This window comes from Ruditapes philippinarum, unplaced genomic scaffold (genome assembly GCF_026571515.1).
Source record: "Ruditapes philippinarum isolate M1 unplaced genomic scaffold, ASM2657151v2 ctg14_1_1_1_1, whole genome shotgun sequence".
Taxonomy (NCBI): Eukaryota; Metazoa; Mollusca; class Bivalvia; order Venerida; family Veneridae; genus Ruditapes; species Ruditapes philippinarum.
Window position 1 is genome coordinate 187,623 of NW_026851921.1, and position 18,927 is coordinate 206,549.

The following is an 18,927-nucleotide window of genomic DNA, read 5'->3' on the forward strand; positions in this document are numbered from 1 at the left end:
CACGATAATGTCAGTCCACATTCAGCAGCAATAACCAGGCAGTTTTAGCAATAATGTTAATGTCTAGGACTGGATTGCGAATTATCTCGACCTTTATCCCATTGAACACATTTGGGACGAGTTAGGGAGCCGTGCTCGAAGAAATCGTGCAATACACATTGTTAATGACCTTGCAGTGTACTTACAAGCTAAGTGGGTCAATTTACACAGCGTTACGTCAACAGCAGTCACCGCCGTATCACAACGTGCATATCACAAAATGGTGGACACATGCGATACTGACACATTTCATTAAATCTTTAAACTCTTTTTGTCGGTTGATAACTCTGAAATCAATTTAAACTAATCATGTAATGCAGTTGAGTCTTACAAAATTTTGGAAATTGACCCCAATGTGATATCACTCGATTTTTTTCAATGCAAGAATTATAGCAGCGACTTCAAATTTTCAAAGCACGTCAACAAAGAATGATTCTTAATTACAGACTGAAGAAATAATCATAATTCACGATAATTCAAAATACCTAGATAGAAATATACGATGGGTACCTTTTATTTTGGCTGAGTATAGTTATATATACAGCAAAGTTTGTTTCTGTTTATAAATTTATTGAACTAAAGCAGTTATAAACATGCACACATGCAATTAAAAACAAGAAAAAGTGTAACAATGCATGAAATAATCTACATATGAGAAAAGAAAAGAATGACACGAATTTAACTTTGTACTGAATGAATCAAAGACAATATACATGTTAATAATTGGAATGATCATATGAATATTTACAAATATTTATATAAAAATGTTATTAGATTTAGCACATACTTACTAAGGGAGGAAATACAAATTACATGCAGCAGGTGGATAAGTCTTTGTTCATATACAAATTTTATTCAGATGCAATACATAATAAGACGATATTGAATGAGTGTAAGTTCAAAACTGAATTTATTGAACGAGTTGAATATAATTAAATGCAAGCCTTTGGCGAGCATAATATATATTATTTTATTCAACGAGTTCGATAAATTCAGTAATGAACCTTCAGAATATAAAATTCTATTTATTACATACCAAAATAAAGTGAAAAAGAATCATTTTATGGCACTATAGTGTAACGCTAACATTTATCTTTGCACTATATTTGTATAAGCCAAATTACATGTCAAAATACCCCGGTACATGTACAGTCGTGCAATATCATTTTACAGAGCCGCAAAAGCAGCACGGGTATGTCATAAAAAGTAATATCTCCACGGACAGTTAATTTAAGGTAAAAACAGAAAGCCAATAAGGCAGGTTAGACTTAAGTTAAATTGCTATAATAAAAAAGAAATGTTCACATTAACCCATTTCACTCATATTGTTGGCTTAACAAACGTTCAAAAACAAAAACAAAACTAGTAAATACATATTAAATAGAATGTTTATAATTGTCATATTATAGTTTTATCGTTAAACAAAAAATGATAAAATTAATTAACAGGTTGATTTAACTTTTCTTAAAAGTGGTCTTTATTATTTTGTAAGCATGGCAATGTAACTACGTGTAGTAGATGGGAAAATGATGGCATTAATTTCACACTTTGTGAAGCTAAACCGATGAACTTCCAGAGTTTACACAGGAGATCTTCCAATATCAATCTTGGATATAATGTTTTGTCAAAGTGGTGTGAAATAATAAGTTATATATTATAATACATTGTTTAGTGTAAAAATTATTATACAAGACCCGTACACAGCTTCAAAACTTATATTGGACTCAGTTAGCGCCTCGTTCAATATAGGTTTTTAATATGTGTATTTGACCAATAGAATGCAATATTGTACTCAAAATGTATAGAACTACTTCCATAGTACTCGGATTTTGAAAACAAAACTTGAACTTATTGCTAAAAAGACAAACACAAGGTGAAAAAAATGGAGGAGGAACGTGAAATGCTATTCGTCTGACTGTTTCTTAATAATCATCATATAAACGATAAAACCGGAAGAAGTCCACGACGTCAGCCAACTAAGGATTTGTAAGGCGCTGGCAGCATGTAAGTCGTAGTCGTCATTGCGTACTCTTGCAACATACACTGCAAGTCCGAGCATAGAGAAAAATCCTGAAATATACGAAACTTGTTTGATAAAACCATTTTTTTTGGTTAAAAGTATAGATGTGAAGTCTAACATACATTTAATAATATAATGATATTGTGACCAGTCCACTATATGTTTGACCGCTGTGTACACCGTTTAGTGGAAGCCGGTATTGAACTCAACAATGTATAACAACCTCATTATGTATCACACCCTTTCTAGATAGAAACGACTTTCGGAGACTCTCCACTATGCTAATGTTAAAACCCTTATTGGGAACTTAAATATTGCACTTTGGTCACGCCAAAATGTCTGTTTCATGTGTGTCTTAACCCCAGCACCGCACCAGTACGGACTGGGGAAGCAGAAATAAATAGACTGCCACATTCTCCCGTATGATGTAATGTCTTCATAAACAGATGTTTTTATATTTGTTTATAATGTCTAAGAAAACAAAGTTCTTATCTAGGAAAATATTTAATAAATCTGCCACGACAGTCGACGACATTGGACCTTTAAAAAAGTTATAGATGCCTTTGATAACTTGTTCATACCATAATTCTCCAATAAACCAGAAATTATTTAGATTGAATCGTGCATGGAGTAAGACCACGGGGGAGGAAGTGTTACACGAAGGATGGAGTTCTTATGATAACTTGTTTGGAGTTCTTATGATAACTGTCACGGAGTTCCTGGAAAACGTTACGGATTTCTGTGGAAAACTTTTCTATATACTTGGAGAACTCGCGTAAATAATGGTTATTTTTAACTTTAAATGGGGAGTTTGAGGTGCTAAATTAAACTTTGATAATTAAGCTTGCCCTACATATTGACTTATGTTTCAGAAAAAATCTTTGAGTCCATATTTCGTCGCCGTTTAAAAAAAAATCTGGTTGTTTTGAGAAAAGTTACCAAATTACTTGCTAATTCGTACATATTGACCTTTTCATTTGTGATCTTCTTCGTTGCTATACATAATCACCTAATTATAGCGGAGAGTTGCAAACATAAAGCCCGGGCTAATAAATGTATACCCGATTTTTCTAATGTTACGGAGTTCTTGTGATAACTCAAAATATGTCCCGGAGTTCTTATGATAACTTTTGTTACTGCCAGTGTGTTTCTTGTGCTTAATTACGGCACATTTAAGCGTATTTTATTAGTCAATAAGTGTATAAATCATAATGAAGCATAGTACGCTTATCAGTTGCACAAAAATTTGGTTATATAACGTTGGTTTTGATCGTGTTTTAGTTCCTAATTAAATTTGTGCGAAATCATATTGACATTATAAAACCCAACGAATGCACTTAATGTTTCTGTGTATACTGTTCGTCAACAAAAGTTTTATGTCATAAGTTTCCGCAAATGCAACATTGAGGCCATGTGGCAAAATTAAAACACGATCATTCAATATATCTGGAGAAGACATGAAACTGCTTTGGTGCACAGTCTATATAGGATAAACAGGTGCTAAGCTATCTTCAGGAACGACCGCCTCCGTGGTCGAGGGGTTTGAATCCAGTTACCTCTTTGACGTGGGTTCGATCCCCGGGAGATGCTTTGGTAGTTTAGCACGGAGGAAGGTAGCCTAGTACTGGTGTAACTCTCCAGGAACGATGGTTAGGAAACTACCCGCCCATATGACTGAAATACTGTTGGGAAAAGGTGTAAAATGAAACAAACAAACAAAAATCTTCAGGAAAACCTGAATCAGCGGTCACCTGTATTCAGCAGTAACATGGCTTAAACCGCCAAGGAAAAATTGTTTAAAACTTACCATTTTTCTCAGTTACATGTTTTAAGCAACCGCCTTTCTGAAGCAGACAATAAGTAGTTGGGCTCAAAAGCGGCTAAGTAAATTGTATCATAATATACCCTGTATCGTATGTAACCGGGATACCCTTCACACCCATGCACCCGAAATGTATGATCTTTTTATGCATAAAAAATCAACCGATTACTACCGATCTCTTCGACAGATTTGCACGTGCCCTACGGGTTCGAGCGAAAGAAGTTCGACAATATATTTTTGTAAATCAGTTACAGCAAAAGTTGTTGCAAAATTTCCACAACTAGGACTCCAACTTTGATAAGAAAAATGTATGCAGTAATTTTCCGAAATATGGAGATTGCTGTACGTCACGTGATGCTACATTGGATTTAATAGAGAAAGGAACAGGGTCGATAAACGGCATGAACCTTACGGTGACTCACATATCTTATTGAAGACTTACTTTCTATCGTCATATCATTGTCATAGAACTTTATACGTTTCTATGACAAAAAACTGATACCTTTTAGAAATTGTTCTAAATGTTCTCTAAAACTGCCAGGAATAATGTATACTAGTATATGACGAAATCATGCTTGAGTATTAAATTCAAAGCGTCTTTTTATCCTGTAAGTAAATGCTCTACATCAAGTATGTTTACAGTCATTCCAATAAAATAAAAAACACACACACACAAAAAGACCAAAACAAACACAAAAAAACACAAGAAACGGAGGTAAGAAAAATATCTATTGAACTGAAAAACACGATCAAAACCAACGTTATATAACCAAATTTTTGTGCAAATGATAAGCGTATTATGCTTCATAATGATTTACACACTTATTGACTAATAAAATACGCTTAAACGTGCCGTGATTAAGCACAAAAACATACTGGCAGTAACAAAAGTTATCATAAGAACTCCAGGACATATTTTGAGTTATCGCAAGAACTCCGTAACATTTGAAAAATCGGGTATAAATTTATTAGCCTTGGCTTTATGTTTGCAACTCTCCATAATAATTAGGTGATTATGTATAGCAACGAAGAAGATCACAAATGAAAAGGTCAATATGTACGAATTAGCAAGTAATTTGGTAATTTTTCTCAAAACTACCAGATTTTTTTAAAAAAGGCGACAAAATATGGACTCAAAGATTTTTTCTGAAACAAAATACAATATGTAGGGCAAGCTTAATTATCAAAGTTAAATTTAGCACCTCAAACTCCCCATTTAAAGTTAAAAATAACCATTATTTACGCGAGTTCTCAAAGTATATAGAAAAGTTTTCCACAGAAATCCGTAACGTTTTCCTGGAACTCCGTGACAGTTATCATAAGAACTCCAAACAAGTTATCATAAGAACTCCATCCTTCGTGTAACACTTCCTCCCCCGTGAAGACTTTTGAAACAGATCAACAGTTCATTATTCCAGTCACAAACGGGAAGAATGCCCGGATGTTGTTTTTTTAACGATATTTAATCTTTATTATATATATAGGTCGTATCAAGCTACATTTTATTTTTAAAAAAAGGTTTATTACAAAAAAGGTATAAGTTTTAGGTTATAAAAACTGATCAAACCTTGCCAAGTAACTAGTGGTATTAGCAAGTGTGGCTTCTCAGAAAACTTCCAAGAAAAACGCTTTCAATGATAATAACGTTTCATCTTTATGTATTTGTTAACCCTTAACCTGATGCTGAATGTGGATTTACCTTACTTTGTATTTGGAACAGTTTGTTCAAAGTATCAAATATCAAAATATAAAAAATGCGCCACCAACAGGACAGTAGTCAGGCCAAGCTCTATATTGATGACAAAGACTAATTATTTTAAGTTCCAGCAGCTTAATTAAGGGTGAGAATGCCCTACCTGATGCAACCCCGCAAACAGCAGCTGCGTAATGAAACGGATAATTCTTCTTAAATTTTACCACAAACACAACAAGCACAGTACATAGAATGCCAGCTATCTCCAGGATCACAGATATAATCACAAAAGCACGTGTTGCGCGGATGTCTGTTGCTCCACTTCCGGTCGCTGAAAAAGGAAACAAATACGCAACAAATTATTTTTGACATTGATGGGGATGCAATGATTATGTCTAATTCTGGTGTTACGGAACTGCTTTTTTTGTATCAGATATCATGAACTTTAGTGGATCACATGTAAAGTAATTACAATGTATATATTTAATTAGATCGGGAGACATTTGTATCAGCTACACATGTACAATCACCACACCCGATCCAAGGAAATCTGGTAGTAATCAGCGGCTCGGAGCTTCATTTTGTTGGGTTAGGGTCGATTTTCCCCGACTTGCCCCATCAAACATATTTTTAAGACGCTAAAATCGGTACTAGTCTTTGAAATTAAAGGCATTCAAGGGAATGGACCATTTCTTATTTTTCTCTCTAAGTCGAAAAGACCGCGTATTTTTAAACTGTTTTTGGATCGAAAATCTCTTTCCATCCCTTTCCTCTACGTGAATTGTATAACTGAATTTGCATCACTTTGGCTCGAAATTCCACTTCGTGGATCCCCCACGAAGTGGAATTTCAAGCCTTTGGTCCGTTATTGCAGTATCTCCATTGAACATGAACCTGCTAACTTTTTAAGACGCTTTTGTAAAAATTGAACAAGGGAATAAAACGTAAGAATTTTGTTACCTATGTCCACAGGGTCCCCGCACACGTCTATGAGCGCCGTAGTATCCGGTATATAATCAATACAGTATCTCCATAACCCGTGATTGGAAATCGTCTGCTGGTCTCCTAATGTAATATCATAGTACTGCCAGTACGGCAGCCCTAACGCCAGGCACGTGCAAATGAAAGCAAATCCAAAAGTTCCTAGAGCAGCGTACCCGAGTAAATTGGTACTAAATAAAATTGGCTGTTTCATGTTGTCTGGACACTGTATTCCGATTTCGATTTAAATATCTAATTTCATCACGAAAATTTCTTGTTCTGGTACTTAACAAACAAATATTTTTCCCGTCCAAATTACATTTCACTTTTCTTTAAAACAACGGTGTAATTTCCATTTGCTTTTGGTAAAACAACAGTTTCAAGTATATATAAAAACCACCGCAAAATCAATTCCGACTATATGAAGATTTCTAATTTTTCTCAAGTCAAAATACATTTCCACATTAATTTTCACATATTTGGACATATGTAAATATAAATTCAATCAATTAAAAGGGTGGTCGTTAGTAACAAGATCCCGTGTATCTATTACAAAATCAAACAGTTGACTATCAGTGCGTACAGAAATAAGCATATCTTCTTTTGTTTTAATTCACAGACCGCAGTACAGAAGAAAGTATTCGTTTCTATAATCTTAACATATATAACAAGCCAAAACGATTGAAAGGAAAATAAGGGAAACGACGACAGAAAAATAAGAAAAACAAAACAATACACAGTTAAAAAATAAGTTGATAAGTAACAACATATACTTTTTATAAAAAGATTATACAGTCAGCCTTGTAAAACAATGAAATTATTAATGAAAAAGCTAATAATTATGTTAGAATTAGAAAATGGAAGGATCCAGCGCATGCGTGTTACTTCTTTTTCAATGATTGCATTGCTTTCTTAATACATTTCATTCTTTTTTATTATATAATTCATATTATAAAATTTGATAAATACTACATGATAATTCTACCATTTCCATGACCGCCTAACTTACAGCTTTGCCCCTGTCCGTTAAACCAGCTGTCTGCACGAACCCAAGTGACAATGTGGGGTGAATACCCGTGTCCATTTCGTACAGACTCTACTTGTGGGGGGAAACGGTTGCTTAATCAAAGGTATAACCCCATTACGTCAACTCGGGGAAAAAATCGTCCGTCATTTGACTAACAAAATGGTGGAATCAATGTGGGTCCTTTGAACAAATTCTAGTTTATTTTTTTAAGTATTGAAAGCATAACAATAATTTGTACGAGTTTACTTGTAAGTTTGAAAAAAAAATGAAATGTTTATATTTGGTTGGACAAATCATATAGAACGTATATGTAACACTCACTTTGTGTGTAGTGATGAGTGAATTGCGTTCACATCTGTGTAAGTAGCGCTTATAGTGAATTATGATCACTAAATGTGTAGGTAGCGCTGACTGAATAAAGTTCTATAGCTGTGTGAGTAGTGCAAAGTGAATTACTTTAGCAAGATGTGCGGTAGTGTCACAATGTCTGTATTCTCAACTGATCTACCATTAATCACACTTTGTTATAATGTTCGGATTTTAACTTAAAGATTGTGTTAATTACTTTGAATCAACAGAATACTTCTATTTTGGTTCTGTTAACTTTCACAACATTCATTAGACAACAGAAAGGCACAGTTCTTCGTCAAATACTGTGATGCTGCTCTACCTGCTATACACTGTATGTGAAAGAGTAACAAATAATGTCTTGCAATCTTCAATGTATTTTATTTTCATTAAATAAATATAATATTAACAGCAAGAAATACCTCCTTAATACAGCCAGTTTTTACAATGCAATGAATATATAAACATATTTATGTTAAAAAAATTACTGACAAATGATGAAAAAATTACTGACAAATAGCGAAATTTGCTGACAAACAGTGAAAATAATTGTCAAATACATTGAAATGTTCTGGCAAATCAAATAGTGAAATTAACTGACAGTTAAAATCAAAAATTATTAACAAACAGCCAAAATTCAGACATGAAACTTAGGCATTTAAGTCATACTGTGAAAATAACCAGAACTCAGCTATATTTTCATAATAGACTCGTCCGGCAATAAATTTGGACCAGTCCATTTTTTGATACAATGGATTTCAAAGTGGAAAAAAGCTACAACTAAGCATCATACAGAATAGAATAGAGAAAAAAAAACAGAATCCTTGAGGGATGGCCAAAATGGCAAAATTGAAACTTTTGCAGACTTAGTTTTATTGAGCCTGTTCATGGATGGTAAAGGCTAGTAGTCATCATACTTGTGGCCTAAGTTGAGTAATTTTTGTAGCCAGTGTTGAAAGTTTACAGACACATGTCGCCTTAATAAAGCGGTGTCGGTCAGCACATCCCTGTAGTTTGAATAAGTTTTATACAGCTGGCTGCTCTTTTTTGTATTATTATTTTCCTACTGAAATTCCTTGAGTCTTTAATGAACTTTTCCATCTTTAAAGGCAGGCAAGTCCATTAGATAAATTCAGTAGGGTTAAGGTTAAAGCTTCTGTCTGTCTAAAATCATAAGAATTTCGGTGGCTTTCTTCAATATTACCCCAAGAAAAAACAATTGTATGAAACAAAACACTGAAATGTCTTTACTTAATCCTGAAAAATATCAAATTCAATAAACTGTTTGTATTGAAGTTATGGCACCAACTAACCAAAATTGCATTAGAATGAGAAACTAAGCTGAAAGGCCATAATCTTAACATTGTAAAAATTTGCACAGAATAAATGGTCAGTGTCTAACATACTCAAACATAATTATATAGAAATAAAATAAAAACATTTCCGTCCTTGTCATGTACATGGATTTAACATAAGAGTTATGTATATCTTAAAGCATGAAATTCAAAGGTTGATCATTAATCAAATGTGATGCGATACAGTAATTACAGAACAACCTCTACAAAACAACACCCTTTGACAAGCATTTTGGTTGTTGCTGAGAGATGTTTGCTCAAAAGAGGTTAAATTCATTGTGAAATCTTACTTTAATAAAAATTGACACCTATGTTGTAATGAGGATATTGATCCATTAAGGGTCACTCTGTAGAGGTTACACTGTATATCTATAAAATAAATGACAGTTTATACAAATAATGTATTGGCAGTTTGGTGTGAAAGGGCCGTTACTACTTCTTTATTAAATATGAGTTACATACCTTGCACACCAAGCCCTCGGTATGACACATCTACATAACTGTACATATATCTTCTCTTAACAAGAGCTGTCGGAGAATACAGTGTACTCAACTAATTTGATAATACATTTAAAATAGTAATTTTCAGCAAAAACCTGTAAGCATGCCAAACCCTAAACAGGCAGTTTCATGTATTTCATATAAAACTGCTTAAATTCTAACCTCTCACGAGTCACAAACTTGAAAGAAGCACTATAACTTGGATACAATTGTATAAACACTGTGATTTTAAATCATAGATAATACAAAACTCAGTATAAGAACACAGGCACTATGACACATTATTGAAACTCCAAAGTAGCATTAACTATAATGCACACCCAAAATACAAAAAAATAGCTCTATAGTTGTAAAGCCTCTTACTATATAATAAATAATAACTTATAAATATGCATATGTTTACTTAATGTCAACATCATACCCCAAATGAATTTTTCTACATAAAATCTAATTTAAACCCACAATATCAACATTCAAATCACAAAAATGCTTCATACATTTTTCTCTATAAAATCAGACAAGCTTAATATGTTAATACATGTACACAATGTACCAGTTTTGCAGTCAACACATCAGTCTCACACTGGTAATCTAAGGACCACTAACTGTGTGGGTTCAATCCCCTTCACGAGCAAGCTGTTGTTTCCTTTAAGCAAGAAACGTAACACTTATTGCTTAGTCTTGGTTGGTTCCAGGAATGAATTCAAGAGTTTACAGCTTTCTACACACTCAAATTATGATTCAAATAAATTCTGCATAAACTTATAACTATTAATACACAACGTTTCAATTTCATTTTCATTCAAGGCAAAGGAGCAATTTAAACAAATGGGAGTTCTTGAGTCACAATATATTTCTGAATTCATCTGTAATTTAATATTAAAGTTTAATAAGAAACCTGTTTTTAAATCAATTCTAAAAAGTACTGAAATTGACCATTTACAATAAGGCATGAAGACATTTTAATCATTGTTACACTTTACAGCCTAAAAATACATAAGTTACATGACTTATCAAACAAGAAAGAGTGAACTGTTTTAGACACCTATCTTAATGCTAATACATTGCTCCAATTTTTTATAACTTAGCTTGCAAAATAAGCACACAAATATCAGTAAGATATGAAAAAAAAGTGTAAATATCATAAAAAAATTTCCAAACATGAAGAGTAGTAATGATATTGATTTATCAAAAGGCAATAAATACCATAACAAATATATTGTGCAAACAAAAGTGTGATGTAATAATTCTTCCCAATGTTATCATTCTTACATAGTACATACATGTATTTACAAGTGATAATAATGGTTAAGATACAAAACAGAGAGATGTTGATAATGGACTCAATCAAATGACAATGAAATATGTATTAAAATCCACACAATACAAAATTTACAATGATTCTAAATTGTATGGCCAAATTAACATTTTCTGACAGTCCTTATAATAATAACAAGACCTATCAGATTTTTTGCATATTTTGACCTCTTTATGGAAATTTACATGGGTTGTAAGTGCCATTGATAATGTGTAAATTGCATTCTTTTGGTAATTTCACAATATTATACTGTTAAATACATTCTCAAATTTTCATGAAAATTAGCATGAATCTGGAAGCGTGCTGCTTTAAACCAAGAAATAACTGATTTAACAACCTGATAAATTCAGTAAAAAAAATTACCCTGCTAGAGATGTTGGTCTTTATTGTAAAATATTATAATCATCACCAACACAGTTGTAAAATTTTACTTTTGTGACTTATTATGTGATTAATGGATATACAGTTCTTCATGAAAAAAAAAAAACAACATTAACCATGCACAGTCATACATGTGAACAAAGACCATCCAAGGGAGGGACTGACTGGCCTTTATATACAAGTGGTCTTTATAACAGGGTAAGTCGGACAGGCAGACTATTTCTCAAATAGTTCAGCTAAGAAATTCTGAAAGTTTCCCAACTTTATATATTAATGACAATTCATAAAATAGTTTTTAACATTAAACAATATTTCAAAGCATTGCACAGTAATTTTATACATGTATTGTAAAAACATTTTTTTTTCAATTTTTTTTTCTTTTGAATGTTTAAATCTGATTTTTCATTTAATAACTTCATTTTCATTTTAATATAACCTTTACGAAGCTGGAACTGAAAATGATTAGCCTATACATGTACTACTAGTAGAGCGAGGCCAGAGATATGTTAAGTCTGACCAGGTTCTATATACTGTTTGTTGGCTGCTCAACTTAAATTCTTTATATCTCAATATCCCAAAAAATCATAAATGAACTGTTAAAATAATGGAAGCTGGGCAGGTCCATTTGTAAAAATTCAGCAGATGAAAATCTCATGATTCTGAAATTTAATCCTGGCTTACATGAGCATGAAAGTCCTTTTCTAAACAATTGTTACTGTTTAGAGTATTGAATTTCAAATTCTTCCTTACAACCATTCATCTTTAACTACACAGCATCATTCGCAAACAAAACATTCACACTTCTTTTTATTCAGATCACAGTTAAAGTTTTCCTTTCAAACACTGTTATTTCAAAAACAGTACATAAACAGCCATTAAAGTACATGTGAGTGCCACTGGAATATGTAATCTAGTCCCAATCACTGATGCTGAAATGTAAAATAAGACATACATGTATATTCAAATGTATATTTAATAGTTAAGCCTTTCAGCCTACCTACTGTAACAACTATCAATCTACCTGATTGTTAAATTATGTGTTTTGAAGCAATATTACACCTAACAGATTAATATTCCAAGTTAAAACTTACTTTTGCCTTCTGATTTCAAAATGTAAAGACCAAAGTACACATGGCCTTTTACTTGAAATTGGTATCAAATATGTATACAATCAATCTCATTACAGGGTTCTCTCCAGTTGTTGAGGCAAGACTATAATGCCTATTCTTTGAAAATTGCAAAAACTTAAAGAGCTCAGTAATGAAAAGCACTTGGCGTAACGGTAAACTTTAACATTTAGTTTTCATCAAGTTAATAATCAGCGATTACTGTAAACAGCTGGTAAAAAATGATAGCAAAACATCACTTTTCTTATATTAAAGAGTTTGAAAGTTTAGTACCTTTATAGAACACTCCAAGGAAGCCTTTCTTTTCTGACAAGAACCACTGTTTCAATCGTGGAACACGTCTCATATAAGCACAGGTACAAATTACCAACATGCTGAAAATCAGCACCCCGTCAAAGGAATAAGCTGCAAAACATGTAACATGCATTGAATAACATGATCATATAAAACCTTTCCATCCAAGGCTAGAACTTATAGAAAGGAAAATTTACAGTGTACAAAGTTTTCACCATCAACAAAAGCCTGAAAATGAAGCAGGTCTGTGGGTACAAATGGTCTTTCAGAATGATGGAGTATTTCTAAAGCAAAACTAGGACTCTGAGAGTCGGATATGTCGCCTTGTGAACAGTATAGCTGTCACAATATGTCGCCTTGTAAACAGTATAGCTGTCACTTCTAAAGGCATTTTCTTCTTAAGTATAGGCTCTTTATAGGCACTGTTTTTACAATGTACCAGTAACTTTTGTGGCTTTTGAACTGCTTGTAGCAATGTTACATCAGCCTCATCAGGATTAATAAACCTGTTATTTATACTTTTGATTATATAACAGGTTTACACTGACAGATCAAATTGAGGACTCTGTGAGATGCATTGCACTTCAGGTCAATGAAAAAAGCTTACATACCAAATTTGGAGTCAATCAAACTTATAGTGATCAAGTTATGCTCTGGACAAGCCTATTAAGTAAGTAAATTAACAAACAGCAATAACTCAAAAATTATAAAAGTGCAGAGTAACAGTTCTTGTGCACTGCACTTCTTCTCAATAAGATCTACCATCTTATGAAGTTTCAAGTCCATAGCTTTTATAATTAAGAAAAATTGGCCTGGACTAAAATAAAGTAAGAAAATTAACAAAGGGCAATAACTCAAAAAATAAGATGTGAAGAGAGTACTGCTTCTTGTTCATTGAACTTCTTCTCATTAAGATCTATCATCCTATGAAGCTTCAAGTCCGTAGCTTTTATACATTTCATGTAATTTAGGAGAAATGGCCCAGACAAAAATAAAGTATGAAAATTAACAAAGGGCAATAAGTTGAATAACTCAAAAAATGAAAAATGCAGTGCACCAGTTCTTGTGCAATGCACTTCTTCTTAATGAGATCTATCATCCCTTGAAGTTTCAAGTCCAAAGCTTTTGTAGTTTATGAGAAATGGCCTGGACAAGAATAAAGTATGAAAATTAACTCAGGGCAATAGCTAAAAAATTAAGAAGTGCAGAGTGACGATTCTTATGCACTGCACTTTAGGTCATTGAAAGAAGCATGCATGCCAAGTTTAGAGTCAATTCAACTTATAGTGACTGAGTTATGCTCTGGACAAGCCTAAGGGGACACCACCACAGCTGCCGACACTGACGACAAAAGTAACCCCTATGTGTGGCCTTTTTCAAGGCAACACAAAAAATAGAGTGTAGTAGAATCACAGGGTTTCACATGGATGGATGGAAGGAAGGATAGATAGATTCACAATAATTATCTTTGTTAATGCCGTAAACAATGATAGTAGATCTAGCACTAGTTTTAGAAGTTAATACCGAGGTATCTGATCTTTTCAAATTTGAAGAAAAATAATCCTGTCTCATGACAATAGAGCTATTCTTTGAAAACTAGCAATAACTTTACAATGTAACTAAGCAAAAAAAAATCATGTCGCGAAAACCAATTACAAATAGGATGATCATACAGTCATAAGATATCAATAGGAACTGATTAATTTAAGAGTGAAATGTGCTTTCATATTCATACCATTGGTCATACTTTCATTCCCCGGTTAACCATTAGTTAAATAAAAAGTAATTTTGTAGCGTCCAGTTGTCACCGGAAGTGACAAAAAGGTAAAGTTGATTGCAAATTCCCAAATTCCGTTGGAATATGTTCAACCGATCGCAACTTTTCGGCCTCTTCCGTGTTCCGATTGATCGAGCGCTGTCTATAGTTATCCTTTTATTTCGGAAATATCTGGAAAAGGTGTTCCCTCGGAAGCATAAAAAACAGCAAAATTACGTGAAAATTGCAGGCCAGGTTTGAGTCTATACTCGAGGGGTAGGCCTAACGAAAACGCAACATCTCTCACGCCCCCTGGCACCGGCTTGAGCGGTACTTTTTAAAAGTGCTGGACTCAATGATCCCGAAGGACCAGGAAAAATATAAAAACACTGAAGTGAAATACGTACGGGACAACTTTTTACGGCTGCCACACAGCACTTTACACAACTTTTTACGGCTGCCACCTGCTAAATTGCTAAAGTGAGATTTTTGACGAAAGCTAGTGAGCGAAAGTGAGCGAAAATGACTTTTAGAATTTGAATTGTACCGTTTTAATAAAATTTTACAGTAAAATTGCTGTTTGTAGACATATATAAATTAGCAACTAATTATATATATTATAATAAATAACCCAGTAGTCATGATTTAATCGCCATTTATTGGCCTAATTTCTATATATACAAGTTCAGCGATCTTCCTTTCTCTTGCATAGAAAAATACGAAAGTGACTTGTAAAGTATAAAATATAAAGTTTAAATTGACAATGTACTAAATTTGCAGTTTGTGTATTATAAGAAATTAATATTATTTATTTATTAAATTAATCATTATGATGATTTATAGTGTTATACCCCATTTTTTTTTTATTGTTTTTTTTTTCTCATAATTTCTATCTACAATATCAGCGATCTTCCTTTCGCTTACATTGAAAAAAAATGACATGTAAAACAACAAAAAGAAAGATCTCAGAACTTGTGTATAGAAATTTTTCAAACAAATGGTGATTAAATCATCATAATAATTATTTTTGAAAATAAATATTATATATTTCTGATAATATACGTCTGCAAACTGCAATTTTAATATAAATTTCAGTTTAAACTCTATATTTAATATTTTACATGTCACTTTCGTATTTTTCAAAGTAAGCAAAAGGAAGATCTCAGAACTTGTGTAAAGAAATTGTGCAAATAAATGGCGATTAAATCATCATAGTGATTATTTTTGAAAAGAAATATTATAAGTTGCTATAATAATATACGTCTACAAACAGAAAATCCACCGTAAAATTCTATTAAAACGGTACAATTCAAATTTTAAAAGTCACTTTCGCTCACTTTCGCCCTCTTTCGTCAAAAATCTCTTTTTCGTACTTTAGGCATACCGAAATTGCAGGATAACTCTGATCATTCAAGATTAATTTGTTTCAGAAGGACCTAAAATTTCAAGAAAATTACTAGTACTGAGAGGTGATGATTTAAAACTCATATTGGTTAGAACGGGAATTTTAGACTGGTTTCAAACATTGCTTGTTGGCAGAATATTGTTGCCTATAATTGGTATTTGCAACTATAAATTGATATACCGATGTTTGATCCTTTAATAGATAGATTCTTAGTGGAGGGCCCTTCTTTTGAATTTGATGACTGATTATGTTTTGTTGTCAAAAACAAGACTTAGTCTAAATGGTTAATCCGTTGCCTTGTTTTTCAATCAGGTGCCCTAGATATTTACACGGTAGTCATATAAAACATACTGCAAATTCGTTACTGGACAAAACATTTTACTGAGTTATTCCTACAATATATGAAAACATAGTAGCACACAAATTAATTATCCCGTGGCCAACACTATAGTATCTCGTTTGCACCACTTAATTGTCTTGTGCGCACATATGTCACCACTCCCGTGCCACCGTAATTTTGTCTGTAATCATTCCGATGCTTTTATGGAACGATTACATACTGAACTATTGATCTCCTAGTGATAGATGGTCACTTTACTTTTTAAGAAATTCGAAGCTAAGAAATTTGACAGGTTAAGTGTTAAGATATTGCGCAGGAGTTTCCTATTAATGGCGGCAATTTCCCCGTTTGTTAACGAATTTTCATATGTAGCTACATTGATATAATGCGAATGTATGTCTAATAATTAAATGTATCAAATGAATGCATGTCAGGAAAAATAACATGTTAACTAACATGCATTAATGAGTTATAAAATTCGAAAGTGTTATATAAAGTGCAGTTTGATAAAAGTGATCAAGATTATATTCTAAATCAAAGCACTGCAAGCACTGAGGTATACATTTGCTTGACATTATGGCATCCAGTCTTGCATAAGGATTTTTCAGAAAATCATCATAAATTACTGTTCAGGAACAACAGACATTTTATTAAATAACAAGAATTTGTAACAGAAGTACCGACGTCCCCCGGCTCGGGGGAAGTTTTATATGAAGCATAAAATTGTGATATTTCAAAAGATTGAGGTATTGATCTTAGGACTTTTAGTCCAAAATTATGATCAATGCTAGATCTGCAAATGCAACAATAAATTTATTAAAGAAATAAAATGAATGTTAAGCTTTGACCTCTAAGTGTGACCTTGACTTTGGAGGTAGGGGTGCAGGTGCTGTGCATGACATATCGACTTATTATTGTAACCATTTGTACCAAGTATTTTCAAAATCCCTTGAACTATGAAAAAGTTATAGATGGGACACAAAATATACCCTCTAACAGACTATGTTAATCTTTGACCTCCAAGTGTGACCTTGGAGGTAGGGACCCATGTTTTGGGCCTGACATATCGTCTTATTATTGTGATTATTTGTGCAAAGTATTTTTAAAATCCCTTGATCTATGAAAAAGTTATGGACTGGACACAAAATATACCCTATAACAGACTATGTAAATCTTTGACCTCTACATGTGACCTTGACCTTGGAGGTAGGGACACTGGTGTTATGCATGACATGTCATCTTATCATTGTGACTATTTGTGCCAAGTATTTTCAAAATCCCTTGATCTATGAAGAAGTTATGGACGGGACACAAAATATACCATATAACAGACTGTTAACTTTTGACCTCTAAGTGTGACCTCGACCTTGGTGGTAGGGGTGCAGGTGTTGTACTTGACATATCGTCTTATTATTGTGACTATTTGTGCCAAGTTATTTCAAAATCCCTTGAACTATGAAAAAGTTCTAGATCGGATACAATATCTACCCTTTAACAGACTATGTTAACTTTTGACCTTGAAATGTGACTTTGACCTTGGAGGTAGGGATGCAGGTTTTGCGCATGACACATCGTCTTATTATAGTGACTATTTGTGCCAAGTATTTTCAAAATCCTTTGATATTTGAAAAAGTTATGGACCGGACACAAAATATACCCTTTAACAGACTATGTTAATCTTTGACCTCCAAGTGTGACCTTGACCTTGAATTGTTGTTATAAATTTTCAACATCAAGGTTCTTGAAATAGCGATTAACTAATAATTAATTTTTATGAATGTTGAAATGAATTTAATTAGAGAAGAAACGTGCATTTATTGTTGATAAAAAGACTATGATAGATTTACAACCAAAAGAAATCGCGCTTTTTCGGGGCAGCCCGGTTTTGATGGTTGTCAGGTTTTGGTGATCATTTTGCATAAACAACAATAAAATAAAATCTGTTGTCTAAAGTCTCAGAAAATTTTGCACAATGACAGGGAATAAAGTAAAACATGAATTTTGATGAAGAAATAATATATCCCAAACTGTGATTTTATTGCTCAATAACATCACTGTTTGGAGTTCGGATGCGGGGAATTATATCACTATCAGCATTAAAGTATCATTTGTTTATATGTTTAGTTTCTTAGGGTAGGTTAGTCCGAAATACCGTATCTGTTCTTTGTATTCATACTATTGTGTTCGAGGTCCTTATCCAAAGATAAACAGAAAAGACAGAAAAGTCGCGATTGTACCACAACATTATGGCCTATTCAAAATATTAATCAAACAAAATATGGCCATATGAAAGATGCTCGAGCATGCTCTTTTATGCATAAATGTATTTTGTTTTGAGCTTTACACATTATATTTCAAATAATAATTTACAAGATCATCAAGCCTTTATGCCTATACATCCTTTAGAATGCACACCCTTCATTCACCGTCACTGTACCTAAATACAACATAAGCAAGCAGTCATTTGTGGCGGGTTTTTTTTTTTGGTCTTGTGTAGGCATACTTAATAACGCTTTGCAA

The 18,927-nt window shown here is 33.0% G+C and overlaps 2 protein-coding genes across 2 annotated transcripts; both read right to left on the minus strand.

The window, feature by feature from the left end:
- Window positions 1–600: 600 nt before the first annotated feature.
- On the minus strand, window positions 601–7,077 carry LOC132742670 (uncharacterized). The gene is made up of 3 exons (XM_060731139.1): window positions 6,535–7,077; window positions 5,738–5,905; window positions 601–2,109 (listed from the first exon to the last, which is right to left on the minus strand). Exons 1-3 carry the CDS (start codon window positions 6,767–6,769, stop codon window positions 1,943–1,945), a joined length of 570 nt encoding a protein of 189 aa, XP_060587122.1. The 5' UTR covers window positions 6,770–7,077; the 3' UTR covers window positions 601–1,942.
- A 1,214-nt stretch (window positions 7,078–8,291) lies between these two features.
- Window positions 8,292–14,781, minus strand: LOC132742722 (protein kish-B-like). Its single transcript, XM_060731190.1, has 3 exons — window positions 14,642–14,781; window positions 12,886–13,017; window positions 8,292–12,414 (listed from the first exon to the last, which is right to left on the minus strand). Exons 1-3 carry the CDS (start codon window positions 14,649–14,651, stop codon window positions 12,332–12,334), a joined length of 225 nt encoding a protein of 74 aa, XP_060587173.1. The 5' UTR covers window positions 14,652–14,781; the 3' UTR covers window positions 8,292–12,331.
- Between the last annotated feature and the right edge of the window lie 4,146 nt (window positions 14,782–18,927).

Excerpts from the sequence above, each read along its gene's own strand:
- LOC132742670 (XM_060731139.1), bottom strand. The coding sequence starts at position 6,769 with ATGAAACAGCCAATTTTATTTAGTACCAATTTACTCGGGTACGCTGCT. Across the intron at positions 5,906-6,534 it reads CGGGGACCCTGTGGACATAG|CGACCGGAAGTGGAGCAACA; the intron begins GTAACAAAATTC and ends TTCCTTTTTCAG. Across the intron at positions 2,110-5,737 it reads TGTTTGCGGGGTTGCATCAG|GATTTTTCTCTATGCTCGGA; the intron begins GTAGGGCATTCT and ends CGTATATTTCAG.
- LOC132742722 (XM_060731190.1), bottom strand. Across the intron at positions 12,415-12,885 it reads CCTTGGAGTGTTCTATAAAG|CATCAGTGATTGGGACTAGA; the intron begins GTACTAAACTTT and ends TTTACATTTCAG.